The sequence below is a fragment of the Cariama cristata genome, unplaced genomic scaffold (assembly GCF_000690535.1).
Source record: "Cariama cristata isolate BGI_N322 unplaced genomic scaffold, ASM69053v1 scaffold9557, whole genome shotgun sequence".
Taxonomy (NCBI): Eukaryota; Metazoa; Chordata; class Aves; order Cariamiformes; family Cariamidae; genus Cariama; species Cariama cristata.
This window is the reverse complement of record NW_009624958.1, coordinates 55914-77707: the sequence shown is the minus strand read 5'-3', so window position 1 is coordinate 77707 and position 21794 is coordinate 55914. Positions and strand designations below refer to the sequence as shown.

The 21794-nt window shown below is 36.7% G+C and overlaps 1 protein-coding gene across 2 annotated transcripts in view; it reads left to right on the top strand.

Annotated features, from left to right (window-relative positions):
• PCNX (pecanex homolog (Drosophila)) overlaps positions 1 to 21794 on the top strand; it is an 83392-nt gene that overhangs the window by 11867 nt on the left and 49731 nt on the right. For both annotated transcript variants that reach the window (XM_009703406.1, XM_009703407.1), the window contains exons 5-7: positions 327 to 2027; positions 13423 to 13555; positions 18331 to 18515. In XM_009703406.1, coding sequence (XP_009701708.1) covers positions 327 to 2027; positions 13423 to 13555; positions 18331 to 18515 — 2019 coding nt within the window. The remainder of the gene's footprint in view (positions 1 to 326; positions 2028 to 13422; positions 13556 to 18330; positions 18516 to 21794) is intronic.

The following is a 21794-nucleotide window of genomic DNA, read 5'->3' as shown; positions in this document are numbered from 1 at the left end:
TATAATTAAGAAATTTTGGGATACATAAAAACATTGTCTGAGACACATGAGCAATAGAGGAGGTTGGGAACTTGTCAGAATAGTGTTGTCTTTTATTAGCTGCTAAGGTTAAGCTGGTATTGATGATTTCTTTTTTATTAAAAAAAGAAGTGTCAAGTTTGCCCAGATGCAGGGAAATCTTTTGAATGGTAATGTGATGCATAGTACTTGCAAATGGATTTGTCAGTTTATTTACTTTTATCTGATACAAACAAGAAGTTGTAAAGCAAATTATATAACTTACATGAACATTCTACATTAATATTTTTAAATATGTACTTAAACAGATTTGGTAACAGATCGGAAGCTTTTTCGTCTGGTGTCAAATGACTCGTTTGTCTCCATCCAACCTTCGTTATCCTCTGGACAGGATTTGCCAAGAGACAACAGTGACAAAGCGTGCCTCTCGAACAACCAGCTTGTGGACCAGTCTAAAAACAGTGCATGTGACACAGAAGTAGCTTCGCTTGTGACTCTGCATTCTCACTCCTATAGGAAGGATCATAGACCACGAGGTGTACCAAGGACTTCTAGCTCTGCTGTCGCTTTTCCAGATGCTTCACTAAATGACTTCCCTCTCTATCAGCAAAAACGAGGACTAGATCCTGTCAGTGAGTTAGAAGCTTCCAAGCCCCCTTCTGGATCCAGAGAGTCCTTGGCTGAGAACTCTTGCATTTCAGGCGTTTTTCAATTAGATGACATTTTGAAAAGTAGCAGCCCTCAACCGTTGGCTAAGAGTGGGAAGAGCAAATCCTTGAAAGCAGACAAAAGTGTGGACAGTCTGAGAAGCCTGAGTACTAGAAGCAGTGGTTCAACAGAAAGCTACTGCAGTGGGACAGATCGTGACACTAACAGTACCATCAGTAGCTATAAAAGTGAACATACTAGCTCAACACATATAGAAAGTGTGTTGTCAGAGCACGAGGAGGAGTCTCCTAGGGAAGAGAAAAAGGATGGTAAGAAAAAGGACTGTGGTGTTGACTCAGAGGATGACAGTAGTTCTACTACTGACAAAAGGACTAGTAGCGAAAGGACTGCTGTGGAAGTGAGCACTAACAGCGGTGTTCAAGAGGTAAAGGGTTCTAATGCATCTGATGAGATGCACAGTCAGAAAGGTCTTGGTGCCTCTGCTTCAGAAGAGGCCAATAAGAACCCGCATGCCAATGAATTGACTACGCAAGCTGACAGGCCATCTGGGAAGGCTGCTGAACAAAGAGATGAGCAGAGTGAGAAACTAGCTGTGTTAGTAGATTCAAGAGCTTCTAGAGAAACAGGTGGAAAACAAAAAGAAGGAGATGTTCGACCGAAATCTTCTAGTTTAATACATCGAACAGCCTCTACCCACAAATCCAGCCGGAGAAGGACAGGAAAAAAGCGGGCTAGTAGTTTTGATTCAAGTCGGCACAGGGAATATGTTTCCTTCCGAGGTGTATCTGGTACTAAACCTCACAGTGCTGTGTTTTGTCACGATGAGGACTCCAGTGATCAAAGTGACTTGAGCAGGACATCAAGCATGCAGTCAGCTCACCAGTTCAGCAGTGATAGCTCTTCCAGCACCACCTCCCATTCATGCCAGTCTCCTGAGGGAAAGTACAGTGCTCTAAAGACCAAATATGTTTCTAAAGAACGTGGGGGCACAGACTCTGAAAATGCTCACAAAACCCATGTAAGCTCTGAAGGAATTAGCAAAAAACGATCTACACGTCGGACTTCGAGCACAAACAGTGCCAAGAATCGTGCCAGAGTATTAAGCCTGGACAGTGGCACTGTAGCTTGTTTAAATGACCCAAATAGTTTAATGACACCAGGTAACATAAAGCAGTTAACCACTTCAAAATCTGATTTGGAAGCCAAAGAAGGAGAGGTGCTAGATGAGCTATCTCTGTTGGGAAGGGCTTCACACTTAGAGTCGGTCACTCGTTCTAGGAATAGCTTACCAAGCCAGGCTACATTTCCTGAAGGGGAAGAGCAAGAATCAGCAAGTGGAGGTAAGTAAATGACCTACCAGAAGTACCTTGCTGTATTTTGTTAATGAGTCTGGTATCTATGACTTAAGTTATAACTATACTTAAGAGTCTTTCTGTTTCTTTGTTCTTGCCTAGTAAAACTGACAAAGCATTTCCTTCATAATCTCTTGGAAGATCTACAGAAATGGGACTTGAATTCAAACGAATGTTATGAAATCTATAGGTAGAGGTGTTATAGGCTTGTAAATGGCAGTCTTTGTTGACGAGAGCTTTTATCTTAAAATTGTTATTTGTGATCAAATAAGACCTACTCCGTTGTATTACTCAAACTTCAAATTATGTGTACTATTTTAAAAGTTAACAGTAAAAGAGAGACTATTTTTGTTTGAAAGATTGTGCAGTTTAGGAAATTTGGAACATGGAAGTGATTGAAGTTACTGCTGCCTCATAGGTGAAATCTCTGGCGTGGCTTGGGGTGGCATTAAAAAAAAAAAACAACCCACAAACCAAAAAAAACCCAACCAACTCCAAACCCTTACACTGCTGCCTTGAATTGTGCATTCTTACAGTGGTCTAGTTACTGAGCTGAATTCTCCTAGGGATTTGGTTTTGCTTAGCCTTGCCATTGTTGGCTAGACAGCGTTGTTTACTTTGAGGGTTTTTTTGGGTGTTTTGTCCTCGTTATGAGAACACAATAACCTTCCTGTGCTGGAGAGAGGAATGTAGTTTCCTCCTTCTATAACTATTTTTTGCATGGTGTAATGCGAGTATTAAACTTACCTGTAGTAGCTGGTATTAATACAGATTAATAGGACATTTCTAAAAAATTTTTGGAGCTCTTAATATTTTTTTGTTTATCACTTCTTATGACGTTTCAGTCTATTTTCTCAGTATAGCCGTATTGACTGCCTTAACTGGAAGGCTTTTTGTGTCATGGAAGATAAGTAGGTTTAAAATATGTTTTCAGAGCAGTATGGGATTCTGATCACCTCAGTCTGACTTTTGGGATTGTTTGAGGGGAATACCTACCAGATAATCTGGATCTCATTAGCTGAGCACATAAATACTTCATAAAATTGTATTTTAGATCAAAACATAGATATCTTTAAGAAATCGTGGCAAACTTACTGTCCTTGTTATTTAGACTGCCTAAGCAAAGTATAGTGACTCTGCCATCTTAAAAGCAGGGACTTCTAGCTCACAGTGAGATATGACCAATAGTTCTCTCTGCCTCACCCCCTGACACTGACATAAGAACAAACTCTAAAAATCAGTACAATTAATTTCTGGGGGAAAAAAAAGTGTGCTACACTGAAGTTCAGCTGTGTATTGATTACCGATCAAATTTGATGGGTTTACAATCAGTTCAGACCTATTTAGATACCTTCCCTTTTTTTAAAAAAAAAAAAAAAAATCTACCTATGTTAGTACATCTGTCTTTGTTATTCCTAGTAACAGAGTTCTACAGTAGCATTAATGACAGAGTCTGGGTTGCTCTTTTAGTACTAACTCTGCAAGCTAAACACTTAACGCACATTCTTATTAAAATGGCAGCTCTTCTTTGTGTCTACCAAGAGTAATTTGACTAATAAAAAGTCTGCTTTATGTATTTACTGTTTTGCTTCTTGTGCTCTTAGCACAAGACTTAATTTTGCTTTGGTTTGTGTTATTACGGCTTAGAACTGTTAAGGTTCTCTCCTTATATGCAAAGAAGGATTAATATACCTTACCTTGCAGAACGTGTCAGACCTTATATGTGCTCACCAGTAGTCAGTAGCCTGACAGAATCAATGCATGACTGATGCTGTATATTGCCAAATATCTTGATTGCTCTTTAAAGAGTGAAATGATGGGGAAGACTAAGGCTAACGCATTTAAAAGCAATCTTAAAGATACAAATCTGTAGCAGCTTAAGCAGGGAAGTCTTGCTGTCACTCTCGCCAGACTATTCTCTTCAGTTTCCCCTTTAAACTTTGTTTAGATAATGATAATTTTGAAGTTGTTAGTATTTTTAATAAATGGTGAGCACCCAAGTATTACTTGCCCATGGGTTTCATGCTGACTTTAAGAAGCAGTCTGGATTTGGGTTCTCCAGATTTGATGATGACATATGATTAATAGCACTTGCTGTATCTTATGTTTCTTATTACCAGTAGAATAGGAAATATTTCCTTTATGATTGTAAGAAATGAATGTCATTCTGCCTTTTTTGAAAGCAGAACGAAAATATCACTTGCTTTTCTTTAGCATTACTTAAATACTTACGCAGTCATGTCTAGCATCAAGCCAGTAATTATTTTGAATTCAGCTGTTCGTGATCAATCTGAGTAATTCCTTCATGTTGTCCTTTGTTTCTAGTGAGGTTTTTTTGTGTATTGTTTGTTGGTTTTTTGTTTTGCATTTTTTCAGATTTATAGATTATATTACTGCTGTTACAAAACTTGCATCTTTAATTGTGGCTTTCTTCTTTGGGCTTACTTGTGACTAATAGTAATGAGAAAATGTTTTTAACTTTAGAATCTAAGCTGCTTTGTATTCAGTATTTCCCACAATTGACTTGTCTTCACCTTTTGCGAGTGTTTTTAGAGATATACGTGTTTAACAGAAGTATACATCATATGTGTGCATGTGTATAGAAATTACTTGAGAAAATTAAGAAGCTATTTTATTTACTTGTAGGAGATGAATTACAGAATAAACTTGGTTCAGATTTTCATAACATCAGAGGATATTGGTTGGGTGGGACATTTAGAAGTTGTCTGGTCCAACCTCCTGCTCAAAGGATTATTTTCTAATTTTATATAAACATTTTTTAACTTCTGTGATTGCTTATGATAACTTTCTGAAACAAATAATTAACAGATTCATGCTGGATAACCAAAAGACTGATATTAATACTGCCGCCTCTTTTTCGGTCAGCAGCTTTCAGTTCCCATTTTTCAAATATGACTTAAATCAGTAATTATATGTTCATTTTATCTTTAAGTCTTTAAGGAGTAAACTAAAAAGTACGCTCTTGTTCGTGTAACTGGTGAAATGTGTTTTGTAATGGATATGTGGCCTTTAGTAGTCTTTTACTAAGCAGGATGCTATACAAACTTGTACGTATTTTACTTCAACACATACAACTTAGGAGTTTCATTTCTATTTTACTACGCCAGGAAGTGGTGAATGACTCACTTTTTACAAGATAACTTGTGCATTTGAATAGAAATTGCAGTTCATTAAAATGCAGACAAACAGCATTTGAAAATTCTGTAATTAAATACATGTGGTGGATGTCAAGTGTTCTTGCCTAGTTCTGTATTAACTGCGAAAAATGCACCCTTTAGGTTGCTACTCTCTAACAACTGTAATTTAATGTTTATTTATTTAAGTTCTAGAGTTAGGTTCCATTTTGTAAATAAAACAGCATGTAATGTAATGCATTTTTCCTTCTGTGCATTGCATAGCAATATTGAAGTAACAGCCTATACTGTTCTTCTGTGTTTTGTGGTCTGCAGTACATCTCTACAGGCAGGCACAATAGGGTTTTGTGAGCTTGGATTAGGATCTTGTGTTGCATATGGAAGCCTGTTCATCTTTTCAGTTTGCGTGTATTTGTGCATGCATATCTGCAAATCTGCCTGTAGTCATTAGACAGTATCCTCTCAAGTTAAAAGTACAATTGAATTCTCTGCTGTGCAACCAATCGTCATGTCTGCTGTTAACAATATATTACCTTTTTCCTACTATGCTTATGTTGTGTATGGTCTGTAGTCATTACTTATTTTGCCTGTGTGGCAGAGCTGTTCCGTGCTTCTGGTGGCTTTAGTTTGGTATGTTTTCTGCAGGTGGAATGAATATGGTTACAGAACATGGGACTTCTGGGATGTTTTCTGGGAGGCTATCAGTTCACATGCAAACTGCTAAACCAAACAGTTTTGCATGAGAAATCAAACTCTGAAAGAGTTTAGAAATGGTAGAAACTGAAAAATGTGTAAAGCTATTGTAATCTGGTTGTGTGTATGTTAGCTATCTCTGTTCATGTGTTCAGATTTGTTTGTAATTGTTCAGATTCCTGTGACTGAATCAGATTAAGCAGATTAGCCAGTAGAAAGGACTGTCTTCCATACGAGGTTCTTTATAGAAACCAAAAGACTGTGTTCCATGACTTGATTTTTAGATGTCAACTAGCAGTGTCATTAAGTACACGGCATTTGGTCCAAGCACGACACAGAAATTTTGTTAGCCATTCCCAATATCTGACTTTGAAAGCATGATGTTGTTCTGTTACAGCTTTTGTATGTAAAGGTTGAGTTTTACAGAATTACCTCTGATTTTGGATATCTTGTCATGTGAGTGGATGTGAGATGTTGCCATTCAACACTTCCAATGCTATTTACATCTTAAGAATGATGAGTGAGGCTGAAATGGAATTCTACAGTTCTGGAACTTAACAATGAAATAACACTTGGAATGAATCTTGCATCTACTAATTGTTAATCACTGCCTACTAAAGCAAAATGCCGTTTTAGTACGTTGTGTTGCAATTCCATCCTGCCTGTTTCGTCCTCTTTCTGGTACTTATTGATAATATAGGGACTTTCGTTAGATGATTTATGACCAAAATAACTATCAACTTCCTGATACTTTGTGGTTCTATAAAGGTGGTGATGGGGAACAACCAAACAAAAACCTCGGGTTTTGTCCAGCTCTCAGCAGTGGCTGTTTGGAGCCAGGAGTGTGTGTAATTGCTTGGCAAAAGCCCTAAGTACCACTGCTGAGAGACGTCCTGTCACTTGGTAGAAACACACTCCTTTAGTATGTCATCTACAGAGTAGTAGATATTCCACCTAAAGTTCTGCAGGGCTGCGTAAGTGAAATACAGGTTATTTGATGCGAAATGCATGCCACAGCATTACAGCACATACCAAAAGTTAAAAATGAAGTAAAATACACTTCATATAGTTGCTTGTTTGTTTTTTTTTCCCCTGGGAATATATTTATAAAATTTGACCCTGGTTAAATTATCTCAAGCCTTCCAAAGAAACCAGAAGTAGTAGTTCTTTTAAAATACTTTACATTGCTGTGGGAGTGAGTTATTTAAATGTCTTTGATAGTGTTTGTGCAACTACTTGCAATAATTTTTACTTGGTTTGAAAAGAATGGTTCAATGTTGTTGACAAGTTGCATGTGATGTTCATAAATTTGCCAAGTATTCATCTCAAACAGCTGAATAAGGATTTTTGATACTTGGTATAAACAAAGCTGCATCTACTAACTTAAGTTTAAAAGCCACTTTTTTGATGCTCCTTTGTAGATGTACCTGGATTTATTGCTGTGCGTACAGCTGAGAAAGTTGAGAGCTCTCTGACCTGTAATGGAAGTGCTCGTATTGCTGCCAAATGTAGCTGTGGGATATAATTCCAGGACATACTGAAGTTGGCTACTAATTAACATTTGGTGCTATAGTTAATAGAAGCCCATTCAAAGCAAACATGACTTTCTGTGTATGAACGCTAATACAGAATACTACTTATGCTGGAAAGGCTGTGTGTTCTAAAGATTTAAAGCGTCTTTTTCTAAAGGTGAATAAATCCAAATACAAAGTCAGAATTAAGTTTCATAAAGATTCATGTAGGTCATGAACATTTGTCTACTGTATGAACATACTACTAGCTATTGATACCCAAATCCCTGGATATAGGGACTATATTAGGCAGAGGATCAGATTAGGTCATAGCTTTAGCTCTTTGACCCCAAGTCCATCAACATTATGTTCAAGAAGTCTATGTGAGTAACATTTTTAAAAAGTGGAATAATTCAAGTGGGAAGTACAGTGAAGTAGAATAATTTTAGAGACTCCTGGTTTCATCTTTGACATTAGTATAGAAATTTGTCTATCAAGCTGGTCTGTAAAAATGTTTGGTTCAGAATTCAAAACAGATGATTTCATTGTAGTGGTTATTCCCTGTTTGACCGTGTTTTGCTTTCAGATTGTTGTAGTGACTGGTTTGGTATAATTGTAAATATTCCTCCAACATAGTCTCAAACTTGTTTGTTTGTTTTCATACATTCAACCACAACACTGAAGTCTTGGGCTTTACTTCCCTTGTTTTTCTTTTTTTTTTTTTTTTTTGGTGACAAGCTTTCCTTCCTAAATTTTGTGTTATTTTCCTCTGCCACATTTTCTAGCAAAAGCTTGTATAGCTTGTATCTTGAAGATGTCCCTTTGTTCTTCATGTGTGTTTGTTTTTTTTTTTTTAACCTTTGCTGCACACATCTCCATTCTTTGGAAATTGAAATTAGTGATATTATTTATTAAATGTCCACAGTAAGTTGTAATGCTGTAAGCCAATACTTTGCTTTTTCATCAGAGAAGTATAAGAAATCCCTGCAACTGTAGGTTTATAATGGTGGATAATCCATGGTGATTATTAACTGTATACTGAAGATATGGACTCCTTTCTACTTGGGTATCTTAGAAGTATGGTTTTTAAAATAGTGTTAGGGCAGATGAGAATAAATTACGGATGCCTCAGTCATGAGGAGAGTGGTGGTGTTAGCCCATAAATGCATGTGAAACATGGATTTTGAGCACAAAGGAGGTACAGCTACTTGATACAGAAGAGCAAAATTTCAGCAATTTGGTTTGGCAAAGTATGTTCAGTGTTAGAAGACAGATCCAACTTCTTGTGTGAATTCATAAGCCATAAACTATTCATTTCAGCTCTCCCTGAGAGTTTGCAGGGTTCATCATTACAACTGGTTGAAAATAGTTTGATCACAATTTCCCATTTGATAGGGAGAGAAATGGCGTGTCCAAACATTGCTCAGGTTCCGTGCACATGCTTAACCTGACTAATGTTCAAAACCATCTAGGCTTTAAGTGATGTGTGTTTTTTGTGTTTGTTTTTTTTTTTCTCTTCTGAGAAGTGAGGGACACTGTGTTTTGATTGTGTGTGGGTGTTTTTGGTTTTTTGTTTTCTTTCTAGTCAGACTGAAGTTTGCAGTTTTTATCCTGAGAACTCTGTGGTTTTCCACATGAATATTTTAACTTCTGTATTACCTCCATACCATATCTTTCCAGCAATCTTCTTACTTGGGAAGAATTTATCTGCATTTCAGAATTTATCTGAGGCACTGCGTTTAGCATCTTTGACTAGCAATAAGGAAATGGGACTTGTTGATGCAATAAAATTTGGAAATTCTGCTTTCTCATCTCATGCTTCTTCAGCTTCCATCTTCTAAGTTTGGGTTAGAAGCAGTGGCACATACATGCAGGGTGATGTTGTAAATGTTTTGGGTTATATGTGTGAATGTTCCTGTTTGAAAGAAAGTATTGCATTTTATGTTTCTTAAAGCTAGTTGTATTGTACAACAATTGCATAGTAATAGTGTAAAACTTTAAGTCCTCAATTCTGGTTAAAACTTTGAGGAACTGCAGAGGTTTACATCAAAAACACCCTGTATAGTGTAGAAAGAGAAATTTTTGGAAAGACATAACCTGCAAGCAGGGTAGTTCAACCTATGTTCAGATATTCCAAGCTGTTTGACAAAGGAATGTGAATTATTTTTTTATTCTAGAACTTTCTCTAGAATAAATTTTAGTCCTTTTATTGGGAAAGTATCATTCCAAATGTGTGATGACGAAATGAGATCCTCGTGACTTTCTAAGTGTGTAGCCGCTAATTTGGCTTTTTTCCAATCAGAAGTGTAATGAAAGAAAAAAAGGATGAATTTTAATAAATATGTATTCATATGCACAGTTGCATTAACAAATACAAAAGTCAAATTAGATGTATTGTAGTTGGGAATAGATGTGGGAGGGTTAAGTTTGTTACGAAGTTGTCATTAGATCTCTACCTCTTATTTTATTGATCTATGGGATGTAGGTTTGTATTTCTAACTTGAGCACTTTGAACTTAGCTGTTCTCAGAAACAGAAAAACTAATGTTGAGGGCTGAAATTCATATGACAACATGCAGAAGAAATGTATACTTATATTTCTTTACATTAATGGAGTGTAGTGTTTCAACATAAGTTTAGAATAAAACAGAAAAATAGAACAGACTTCGACAACAAACACTGTAAGCTGAAAGGCTTGTTTTTCTTTACTGATTTACTTTAAATAAGCAGGAACTGTAATAGTATAACCTATGTTATCCCTCCCTGTTAGATCTAGATTTTGTACAGGAGTGTAGATGTTGGATCTTACCTTTATGGAGTCTAGAGTAAGTGGTTGTAAGTAGCGGCATCAGAGAAGTGTGAGTCGTCTAAGGATGCATTTAAAAAAAAAGAAAAAGCTGTCCTACAGGGATAATTTTATTTGTTTAGTTTGGTTTTTAAACATCAGAACATTGTGTTACTTTGTAAATATTAAAGGAAGCTTATTTATGTTAAAGCCATTTCCCTCATGATTAAACTGCTGTCAGGGCACGATAGAGGATAATTTAGGAGCTTTATCTTACATTCTACTAGTGAACTGAAGAGCAGCTATACTGTTCCTTCTCATTAAAGACAAGTAGGAACACAAGTAATACATAAATAGTATATGTAAGTAGCTTTCCATACTGGTGTACTTTTTTTTTAAATCCTGTGTGTTCTTTAAAATGTGTTTAGTTGTTTGGTTTTTTTAAATCAACCGAAACCAAACTTTGTTCAATTTGGCTTTCCACATTTCAAACAAACTGTAATCCTTTATGTTCAACTAGCCTGTTTTTTTTTTGTTGTTTTGTTTCTTACTCATGGTTTCAACATGTATCTTCTTGAGATGTTGCATAATGTTAGCACACTTGGAGCTTGTTGGGCTGAAAAGCTCTGCAGTCTTTTCAAAAGAATTTATAGACTTGCTTAGTGATCCTGAATATCACCACCTACATTCAGGAAGAGGGTATATTAAAGAAGTGCATTAAACAAAAGTTTCAAGATAAATAAAAAATCCCTTGGTAGATTAGGTAGAAAGCTACACCAAAATCAACTCTGATTTTTAGAGTTTAAAATGAAATTATAAGAAGTTAGCAAGTGCTAGAACTATTTGCCTGTGCAGCTTTGAATTGAATACCGAAGTACATATAAATTTTGATTTTTAAATTTTTTTATCTTCAAACGTGTTTATCTCTCTGTTTTTCCTCACAGGACACTGCCTCAGTCAGTGCTTGATGTAGACTTGCTTTAGTGGTAAATTAGAGCTGTGTAGGGAGGACCTCTAGTGTTCCCATAGTCTGGGCTTCAGTTATTGCAGAAGGTGATATTTACTGAATAAAGGATATGAAAGAAAAACAAATGTCCTCAGTGTTAAGTATGCTGCCTTGAAGAATTGCACTTGAATGCTGCTTTTGCTAAGTAGTTGCAAATGTTAATTGAGATGTGATGCTGATGTTTACTATCTTAATGGTAATTCAGATATTTACATTTCAGTTAAGACTAGTCACGGTTTGTTCTTTTCTGTTGCTTAACTATGGCCTGATTAGCAGAAACGCGTGCAATTCTTTTGCATCTGAAGTCAGTGGAAGCCGTGTTGTGAATACGTGAGTTTTTATGTGCTGATGTATACACCGGAAAAACTGAGCTTTACAAATTGGCACCCAAAATTAGTGGGCAGTTTTGACCTCTTGTGTGTTAACTTAATCCACCAGAAAAAAGTCAGGATTCATATGATCTTGTTTAGTGTGTTTCACTTTCTGAGTATTTCAAGTGTGAGAGGTATAAGGAAAACCTTGAAGAAATTAGGCTGTGTATTAAAACAAAGCATAAAGTTGTATATTAAACTACAGGAGAAATGTCTTGAATTCTTGCTGAAACACACTAAAAAGGAAGTATCATCTATTCATGCTTAGAATAACAAAAACAACTGTGGAGGAGCGAGGAGAAAGTGAGCAATCCCAAGGTTTTCCTCAAAATATAGGAAAGGACTGAATTAAGGATGTCCTTAACTTTTGACATTTTGGTAATGAAATGCTTGTAACTTCAATGTCAGTCTTAAAAGTGTATCTCTTCATATAGCTTCTTAGCTTTTAAAGCAAACTACACATTGAAGTTTCATGTAGTGTATTCACTTGATAACCTGTGGTTCATGGCTGGAATTAGACTCTTATTCCATGCAGTCTTTATTGCTTGGGTTGAGGCAGTAAGACACAACAGCAGTAGTAGGTTGCTATAGGTTGGTCAGCCTTAGAGACTTTGCTCGTAAGTTTTGAAAGCTTAATGACAGGAATGTTGTAATTCGAAATGTGCTTAAGTGAACATGGACTACTCTGCCTGTGATCTTTCTGCCATAAACAAAGCATTGCTCTGTTAGTATTTTTTCCTTTTTTTATTTTGGCTTGACACACTCCTTGGTTTTCTCGCTCTAGTAACAGGTTTCTTGGCTACCAAGTTTTGACTTCTCCTTCAAGATTGTGACTCTCCTCTTGCACTGACTTCATGTCAAGTGTTTGGTGTTTTTGTTGTGTGTGTGTGTGTGTTTTGTTTGTGTGTTTTTTTCCCTCCTCCTTCATTTCCCTGCCAAAACTTGTTTTCTCTGTGACCCATTCATTTGAGCTCTCTTGTGCTTTGCATTCAAATTCATTAGTAGTTTCCTTGGTTCAGGAGGAAGACTCAGATGTAGGCACACCATGAAACAGTTGAAATCTGAAGTTGTTCAGATAGTGAAATTTAGGGACCACAGATGGATTTTTGGGGGGTAATCTGTAGAAAAGTAATAGGCTTCCTTGAGTACATACAAACTGTTTTTTACGGTGTTGCTTTATAAGTGGACCAAACCTTTTTTGGTGTGGGTTTTTGTTTGGCGAGTTGAAATAACAAAACCACCGATCCTTACAAAGAAGTTATTCTCTCACTTAATCTCAATCCTCTGCTCGTCCAAATCATAGTGTAACTAGTATAAAATGAGCAACATGTATCTCTTGGTGCTTATGAGGAGAAAGAAAAAAAGCAACTCTTTTGGAGTTTAGCCTCGACCCTACCTGTTTGGCAGAAATTATAAAATTGAGAAGAGAATATTATGGTGAGGAGTGGCAGACAACCTTTCTAGGTTGTCCTTTAGGCGGCTTCTTTAATTATCTGTTAAATGAGATAATGAGATCAGTCTCTTCCTGCTCTGTGTAAATGGAGGAGATTTGAGAGATTTGGGGTATCCAACTCTTTTTGCAACCTGGCGGTTTGGATCTGGGGTGGAGGGGGGGAGTGGAAAGGAGCTGTATATTCAAGAACACACATAACCCACCAGCAAACCGCCAAAAATTTTACTAATAACTGTGTTTTGATCACGTCTTGAGGCAAGTTATTTGAACAGTCAGTGCATAAGCTACTTTTGTTGTTGCAAGTCAAGTTGATTAACTTGGGGAGGGTCAGGGGGAAGAAAGGAGTCTTAAGTTACTGTGTACCTAACTAGGATGGGTTCTTATTTGACCTAAAGTCTGTCTTGATGCAGCAGCACAAGCCAGCGAGGAGACTGTCACATTTCGTCGTGAACGCAGCACATTTAGGCGTCAGGCAGTACGACGCCGGCACAATGCAGGGAGTAACCCTACCCCTCCTACATTGCTCATCGGATCACCCCTCAGGTAGGGTATCTAAATGTTCCACCATATTTAGCATGCATGCAGCAGACCACTTCTCCCTACACCCACCAGTGTTGCCAGAAAAGCACTTTTTACTTCCTTCCCCACCATAACCTCCTTGAGCTGTCACTGCATGTCACTGTGGGCTTGTTGAATTGTGCATGTATATGTGGCACTATTTTCAAAGTGATCAGGATAGCCAGTCTCTAACATGTTATAGCTGATTTCAGATTGATAACAAAATGAACTAATGCTAACAAACTTAGACTCAGTATTTTTTATCAAAAGCTTCAGAAACTTTTACTTTCAAGCAAGGAGAAAAATCCAAGAAAGTATTATTCACCACTCTTCATATTGGTTTTCTTTCCTTTAAGAAAGTAAGCATTAGGGACTAGTCCTGTAATCACTTTTTACAACTGTAGATAGTGAGAGATAAGCATAATAACAAAATGGCAGAACATTATAAAGAGCTAAATCATACGAGCAGAGGTTCCAAGTCTAAAATACAGGTAAACCATTGTATGAACATCCTGCAGCTTTTTACAGCAAAAGAGAAATAAGTAATAGCAATACCTTTGTTATAGAATGCACAATATTGCTCAGCATTAAATCTGATTGTGTGGCAGTTTGCATGCCTTGGCGATGTTTGAAATGTGCTATATACATGTATCCCAGGAGTCCCCAACCTTCACTGGCCCATTTGTTAACTATACTGAGCCTAGTGATATATTACGTACAGCAGCTCTGTTTGGTCTGTCAGCTTGAACAGTAGAAGCATCAACGACAATAAGTTTTTAAACTTGCCTTTTAAATCTTTCAATCCCGTGGTTGCCTACGGTGTTGGAGAATCTGGCAATCAGAACACTGCCTGTAAAGGAAGGAATACTCCCTCATACCTATCAAAGTATTTCTTCCTCCAGTTATATGATAAATATGCAGGAATAATTGTATATGTTGTGTATTCTTAATGATCTTCCTTCATATGCTAAGCTATTTTTTAATAATAGGACTAATCTGCTTTTGTGTTTTGGGAGTACTTGTGTAATTTTTTTAACTGGAAAAAGCTATAGAAACCAAGCAAATAAAAAGAAAATATTTTACAATAGAGGATTAGGGAAGAATCGTGCCATCTTTGTGGGACCACTGAAATAATCAAGGACTAAGTTTGTACGTTTTCCTCAGGCAGGAGGGTTGCAAGTACCTAAAATGTAGCAAATGAAGGATTGAATTCTGCCACATCAAGGACTGAAACTAGTTAGATGTGGTTTTAGTGGCTAGTGCAGTATGTAGCAGTAATCACGTAATTTTTTGTTAAACTTCTGGTCTTGCTGAATGTAGCTTGTTCAACTTTAACTTAGTGATTCACTTCATAGTGAGGGTTGCTAAAACTTTGCATTCCCTTAGATTGCTTTTGCTCTAGTCTCCATTGCATTCACTTGCCTCTGACATGTTCTTTGTTTCCTCGTTTTTATGTTTTTTTTTGTGAAGGAGGATAGTATGGTTTTGTGTATTGGCTCATAAGAGGCTGTGCAGACTAATCAGAGCTCCTTACCTGTGCATTAGCCAGAAAACAGTGAGTTTTCTTTCTCTTAAACAGGTATAAAGTAGGGCAAGTGAAGAACCCTGTTTTAAACTGAGGCTGGCAGCTGCCTCATTTTCACATGCTAGTGCAGTCATTAAGGTTCCCATGGCTTAAGCTGGACTTCAGTGAGAGATCATGTGAAAACTAAAGTTGGTGGAAGTAACTTGTTAATCAGACAAGGTGTTCAAGGGTGAAAAAGTGGATTCTAGCCTTGTATTTCCTTTATGCATCTTCCAGTTATCTAAATTTGTTTCTTTCTAAATAAAAAAAAAACCACTGTACTGTCTTTGACATAATGACACACATTATCAAAAATATTGTATTATAAATATCTGTTCAGAATTGAGTACTTGGTGAGGTTACTTTGCTCGAAGCATTGTTTGTGATGCTGAAAGACTGTTCCTTGGAGCGGAGCTAAATTGCCTTAGTCCAACCAAACACCAAAGTGCCTTTGGATTTGTTTAACATAAATTGCATTTGAACTACCAATTGTGGGATGTATCTGAGAAATTGTATTTATTACTGTTCTGGTTTCTAGATGAATAGTCTGAAAAAGCTTTCCTTTATGAGTCGCTTAATTTTAGTGTAAATTCTATGTGTTGCTGGAAGAAGAAACCCTTAAAAAAGATTAAGGAAAAATTATTGTGCATAGGGAAGAAATGTGAAGAAATACAGAGGTGGTTTTGTTTGTTTGTGGGCTTTTTTGTTTGTTTGTTTTGGGTTTGTGTGTTTAGTTGTTTTTGTTGGTGGTTTTTTTTTTTAGCCAGTTACCACCAAGATCTTTTCAAAATATCACTGCAACTGTACTGGCATTACTTGTATATGCTAATGGTGAGCTGCCTTGGTCTAGTTCGTGATACTGCTAATCCATATGACTTCAGATGTTAAACTTCTAACAGTATTACATTTATGAACTTTTAGTTACCCTGATGTTACTTCTTTCTTGTTCTTGCCAGCAAAACTTTAATCTCCTAATCTTCTAGCAGTGGCATAAAATTGGATGTTGTGGGGATGTTCCCTTGGATCCTGTTGTGTTTGACTTTTTTTTTTTTTTTAAAACTTCCTATCCATTATTGCAATTACTTTTAATTTCCTCTGTGGAAAGTTTAGTAAAAGAGGCAGTGGCATTACATATGTGTGTGTTTGGTAATGGCAGACACTTAAGTAAAACCTGGTCTAGTAAGTTCTGCTGGTTTGATGCTAAATGAGACACAAGTAGTTTGCCTGGTAACTTACAAACAAAACAAAAAAAACTCCAAACCCTAAAACCCACCACAAAACAACCAGCCACCCCTGCTTTTGTCCTGCCTAAATGTCAGCAGTGTTTTGGGCACTTTAAACATAAGTATGCACTGGCATCCCATGTAGTCAGTGGTGTATGCATGTGTGTCTGATATGAAAATACAAGTGACTGTCTGAAGCAGAATTTTATTTTTAAAATGATTAATTAGGCAGAGAATAAATGTATCTTTTGCATATCTGTGCAATCTGTTAATGTCAATTTTTTTTGTTTTTTATTGTGACAAATATGGATAACCACTGAAAGGGCAACTTTGTATATACCTTTTGATACACAGCTGCTGTTTAAGGGAAAGCAATATTGTTTAGCATTGTTTTGATGTTGCTGATAATACTTAAGGGAGACAGTGAAGGCTGGCACATCTGTGAGCTTCCTTAGGGCTTTTGTTGCCATGTAGCTTACCGAAAACCTTGTCTACAGCAGCAAAATGCTGAATTTAAAGTTCAGATTAAAATATTTGAGAGTATGATAAATAATGAGTTGCAGTTTTTTACCTCATGAGCTGTGTGCATGTCTGCTTTATTTTGCATGAGCTTTTCTTAACACTTAGTCTACTTGTATCCATATTTTGTTTTCCAGTGGTGCTCTAACAAAACAACTGAAAAGTAGATGTTCTAGAAAACATTAACAGCAAGTACATCAGATATAATCCCTCAGCTTTTAGTAAGATCTTGCTTTTTCAGTTGCCTCACTTGCCAACTGTAGCATTACATTGTAAACAGTGAAATGTTAAAAGCCACAGGTGAAAAAGATTGATTTCTTCGAAAGATTTTTTAAGATCTTTTCCATAGTCTTTCAAATATAAATTGCTTTATCTGTCTAAAAAAATAATTTCTTAATTTCATCACATCCTACAGCTAATGACTGTGACAGGTAACTTCTTTAAATGCACAAAATGAAGGATAATAAAAACAATAATCTTGCAAAGTAGATGTAATATATAAGTGTAAATAGCATGTATTCTGACACTTTGCCATGTTTAATATTAAACAAGCTCTTAAAAAAAATCTAACTTTGTTAAATAGCTTTATAAAGTAGTTTTGCAATGAGAACACTGAAGAGAAGAACTAACGTTTTCAAGCATTGTCTACTGATACGGCTGTGAAGTTACAAATGTCTCTGAAGCCCAAGTTGAGTTTTAAAAACCTGTTTTTTTTGTGCAGGTATGTGTCTGAGTATAGAAGGATTTATTTGCAGTAGTAATACTGAGTAATAAAGTTTTTGCTGTATTGTCAAAATAACTTCAGAATAGACTCAAAACTTCTTGCCGATTAGTAATTTGTTATAAGCATTCTTAGTATGTTCAAAAAAAAAATCTGAATCCAAACATTGAACTAAAGTTATCTACAGGGTCTGTGGCTACTAACAAAGCTTAAAGACATTTTCTAGTCAGAATGCAGATTAGTAGCAAGAAAGGTGATGTTATTGTGACCAAAAAAACCCCCCACCCAAACGGCCAACTAAACAATTGATCAAGTCATACCTCAATGAGCAAAAAGAACCATAACTATCTAGAAAAGACTTGACTTGTCAGTAGTGTATGTAGGTGATAACTCAGCTTAGTCTACAATTAGACTAACCGCCAGTAATCTGCTTTTGCACTCAAAAAGTAAGACTTAAAGGAATATACTTGAGGATTACTTGGGGAGATGTTAGAAAGCAATACTACTTCTAAGAAGTAGGACAGGAACTGTATCTCTAGATTACTGACGTAACTAGTGTCTGAATATTCTGTTATACAGAGCTCATGGGTTATCTTAACCCTAATAAGCAGCTTCTTAATGCTCTAGCCTTTTTAAGTTTTCTTCTTTGAACTGAAAAGTCTTGTTTTGCTTCACTTCTGGTGATTTTTCTCTTCTTCCTGGTAATGTGTCCCCAATCCGTGTTTTCTCCTAGCCTTCAAGATGGTCAGCAAGGCCAGCAGCCCTCCTCCCAGGTCAGAGTGCAGTCCCGCCCCCCTTCCCAGGCAGCTGTGCTGGGTGCTAGCGCCTCCTTCCTGGTGAGAAATGGGAGTGTCCACTTAGAAGCATCACATGCCACTGCATCTGCTGTAGGCGGTAGCAGTTTGCACGATGAACTTGGTATGCAGGCCTTATGTAACCTTGGTGACATGGAAGTTTTAATACGGCAGCTATATCGGTAATAATGTGGTGAAAATCAGCTAACCTTAGCTTTGTTTCTGAATCTTGTAGGTGTGTTTCTTAGAAGGCTGTGTTGCTTGTAAATTCCTTGCCTTTCACAATTGCCTTTCCAGGCACTTGCTCTAACAAATGCACGATGGGAAACACTCTAAGGATGCAGAGATACAAGTAGTGATGGTGTGAGAGCTTTCATGACTTGCGCAATGTAACGTGTAATGCATAAGTTTTCTTGTATTGTCACAGGTAGTTGAGCAGAGGTTGAGACCAACTTCGGGGACCTTCTGGTTCCTGAAAAAAAACTTGTTATGGTCCCTAGGAATTTTTAATCTTTTTTTCAGTTGAGTCTTGCTTAGCTACTGTCCAAAAAATAAACCGTCATGTGAATGAGAGTACTTTATTTTTCACGTACACCTTAATTTAGGAGCTTGAGATTGGAAGAAGATCTAGACTCTTTCTTACATCAAATGTCATAATTTTGTGGAACATTATAGTGCCCTTTAGTTCTTCATGGTCCATTTTATGTAGTATTCTTAACTATTTATTAACTTCTATGCAGCTAATAAAATTGCTAGGGAGAAGGAAGTTAAGATGGCCATCATAAGGGACTGATCTGGTACACAGTAACGCAGGGCAGATGTGGAGAAATTCCTGACAGGGATCTTTGCAGCTGTCTATACATGGCCTGAATTACTTATGACTTAGCATTAATATGGAATTCTTCCTTGAATTATTAAAATGGGCATCTTTAGAACTGACAATTATTAGTGACAGTATTTTGAGCAGCTGTCAGCTGTAATAACCTAAAAGTGCAGGTTAGCTTAGAACACTGACAAAACACTTGTTTCAGATCTTACTGTAACCCAGTACTAAAAGATACATGAGTTGTCATCTTATTCCACTAGTGGGGAAGGCTTCAAGAGTTGTCTGGAAGTGGTACTCCTTTAAGTATGAGTTTGGCTAACATGTTGCCATTCTTCTGCACCATGTAGCTGCAATATAAGGAAAAATTGAATATAAGCAAAACTGAAAACAACCCTGACATTCTCTGAGATTATGTATAAAAATTAACTATAGATGTGCTAAATACACAGAGTCTACTTATCTGATAATTTTTGTTTTGGATTCTGTGGCTCTACTAGTTTCTAGATAGAAAAATCGAAAATTTTTGTCTTAATGCTTGTATATGTCTCTGAACTGTGAAAGCTTATCACATGAAGCTACAGATTGGTTTATTTAATTTGGACTCTTATTTCTTGTTTGAAAAAATACTAGAATATAACACTGAAATTCAGGGATACTGGTGATATCTGTCCAAGGTTAATGTTGAGATTTATTCTTAAAGCCACCATTATTGTATTTAAAGGATTTGGTTCATCTTACCCAAAATAATACAATCAAGTTTTATAGAATTCAAGATTTAATACACAATCTAGGTAAGTCTGGGTTATTTAAGGACTTAGGTTACTGTATCAAAGTGGATCACTTAAGAAATTCAACATTGCATTCAGGCTCTCTAAAAAGGCATTTCATTGCACTTGGTGTGTATTGGAGTCTTCAGAAACTTACATAGCTAAATTCTTTTGAAATTTTGTCTACACTGTGCTTACAGTTATATGGGGCAGCACCTTGCATTTGAGAGGCACAAAACTCCCAGGATCTGCTTCATTAAAAATCTGATATATAATAGGGATTTATTCCTCATTTGAAGCTCTGAGCATCTGTTTAGAAACCGTTCATGAGTGAAAGCAGCTATTATAGGCAAGATCTGTGTTTATTATTTTAGGAAAATGAAATTTTCTAGTTTGTGTAGCAGGCTTTGTGTGACAGGTGTTATATTTTGTTAGAGTACAATAGTTGGCAAAATGGCGCAAGCTTTCACACGTGTGACTTCTTTATCAGGTGTGACAAGAAGGGAGAGTATCTTTCCTTATAACTGGTACATGGTTGGTTTGTTGGTTTGGTTTTGTGTTTTGTTTTGTTTTTTTTTATCCTCAGTCAGGGATGAAGTAACACCACTGCTCCGTGTCCCTTAAGTCTAAGGCTGTTGGTTTTGCCCTCTTGTCCCAAGATACCTTACAGTGAAAGATGACCCTGGTACTTTACATTATATATAATTTGGGGGTAGGGGACGGTAGTAGTTTGGTTTTCCTTTAACTTTTATTCTGGTGTTTATCAAAGGAATGAAGGCGATATGAATAATTCTTTGTCACTGTGAAAATCACTCTGACTGCCCAGTGCGGAAAAAATGTTGAAAATAGAGGCTGGGGAAAAGATACGGAAACAAAACCTGATTTACAGCAACTGGAAATATAAGTGACAAATGAAGTAGACAGGGTTATATATCTCTCTACAATGAATATAAGAATTTCTTTTCTTACTGAAATTCTACTAGCATGTTCCAGCTCTTCCAGAAGACAAACAGGGCATGTGTTAATTTACATTAAAATCCCCTACATTTAGGACTCCTGGTTTTGTGTGCCAATGCAGCATCTGCTTCTGCGTTTTTTCAGTTTATGTGTTAACATCAAGCTGTAGCTCTTAACAAGAGACACAGTTTTTATTTATTCATTTGCTTTAAAGATTCATGTCTGTTAACTTGATTTGGTGGCTTATTTTATGAAGGATGAACCTTACTGTATTATACCTAGCCTACATCCAGTCTGGTGACTATAGAGTCATCCTTAAGTGGGCATTGTTGTAAGAGTAAGGCAAGAGATGCTTTAAGGCATTGCATTTAGTCTTCCAGGTTCGAAGTAGAAGGACTTTTATCAGTTATGTTGTTGTTTCCTCAGGGGGAAGGAACTTGAAAGGATGGAAAAGGAGCTTAATGTGGAACAGTAAACGTGAAGTAAATCATAGGAGGAATGTGAGACAGAAAGGAAAGGTGGCAAACCAAATGCCTTGATTATAGGCAGGATTAATAGAATGTGAATCCAGAAAGCAGCAAAACACATACAATGACTTAAGTTACTGACAGTCTTTGGAGCACGGTGTGGCAATACTGATGCCTTTTATTCTCGCTAATATCTGATTCTTGAGATGTGTAGGTGATGAGTGGGATTTTTTTCAGTCCTTGCAGTGAAGGCTGTAGGTGTTACAATTTGTGAAGTAGTTAGAAATCCAAGTGCTGAGTTACTACAACAGATGCACAGTTTCTGAAACGGGGGTGAAATAACAACATCTTGTCCTCGGCTAGATGATTTTTTTTTTTGCGGGGGG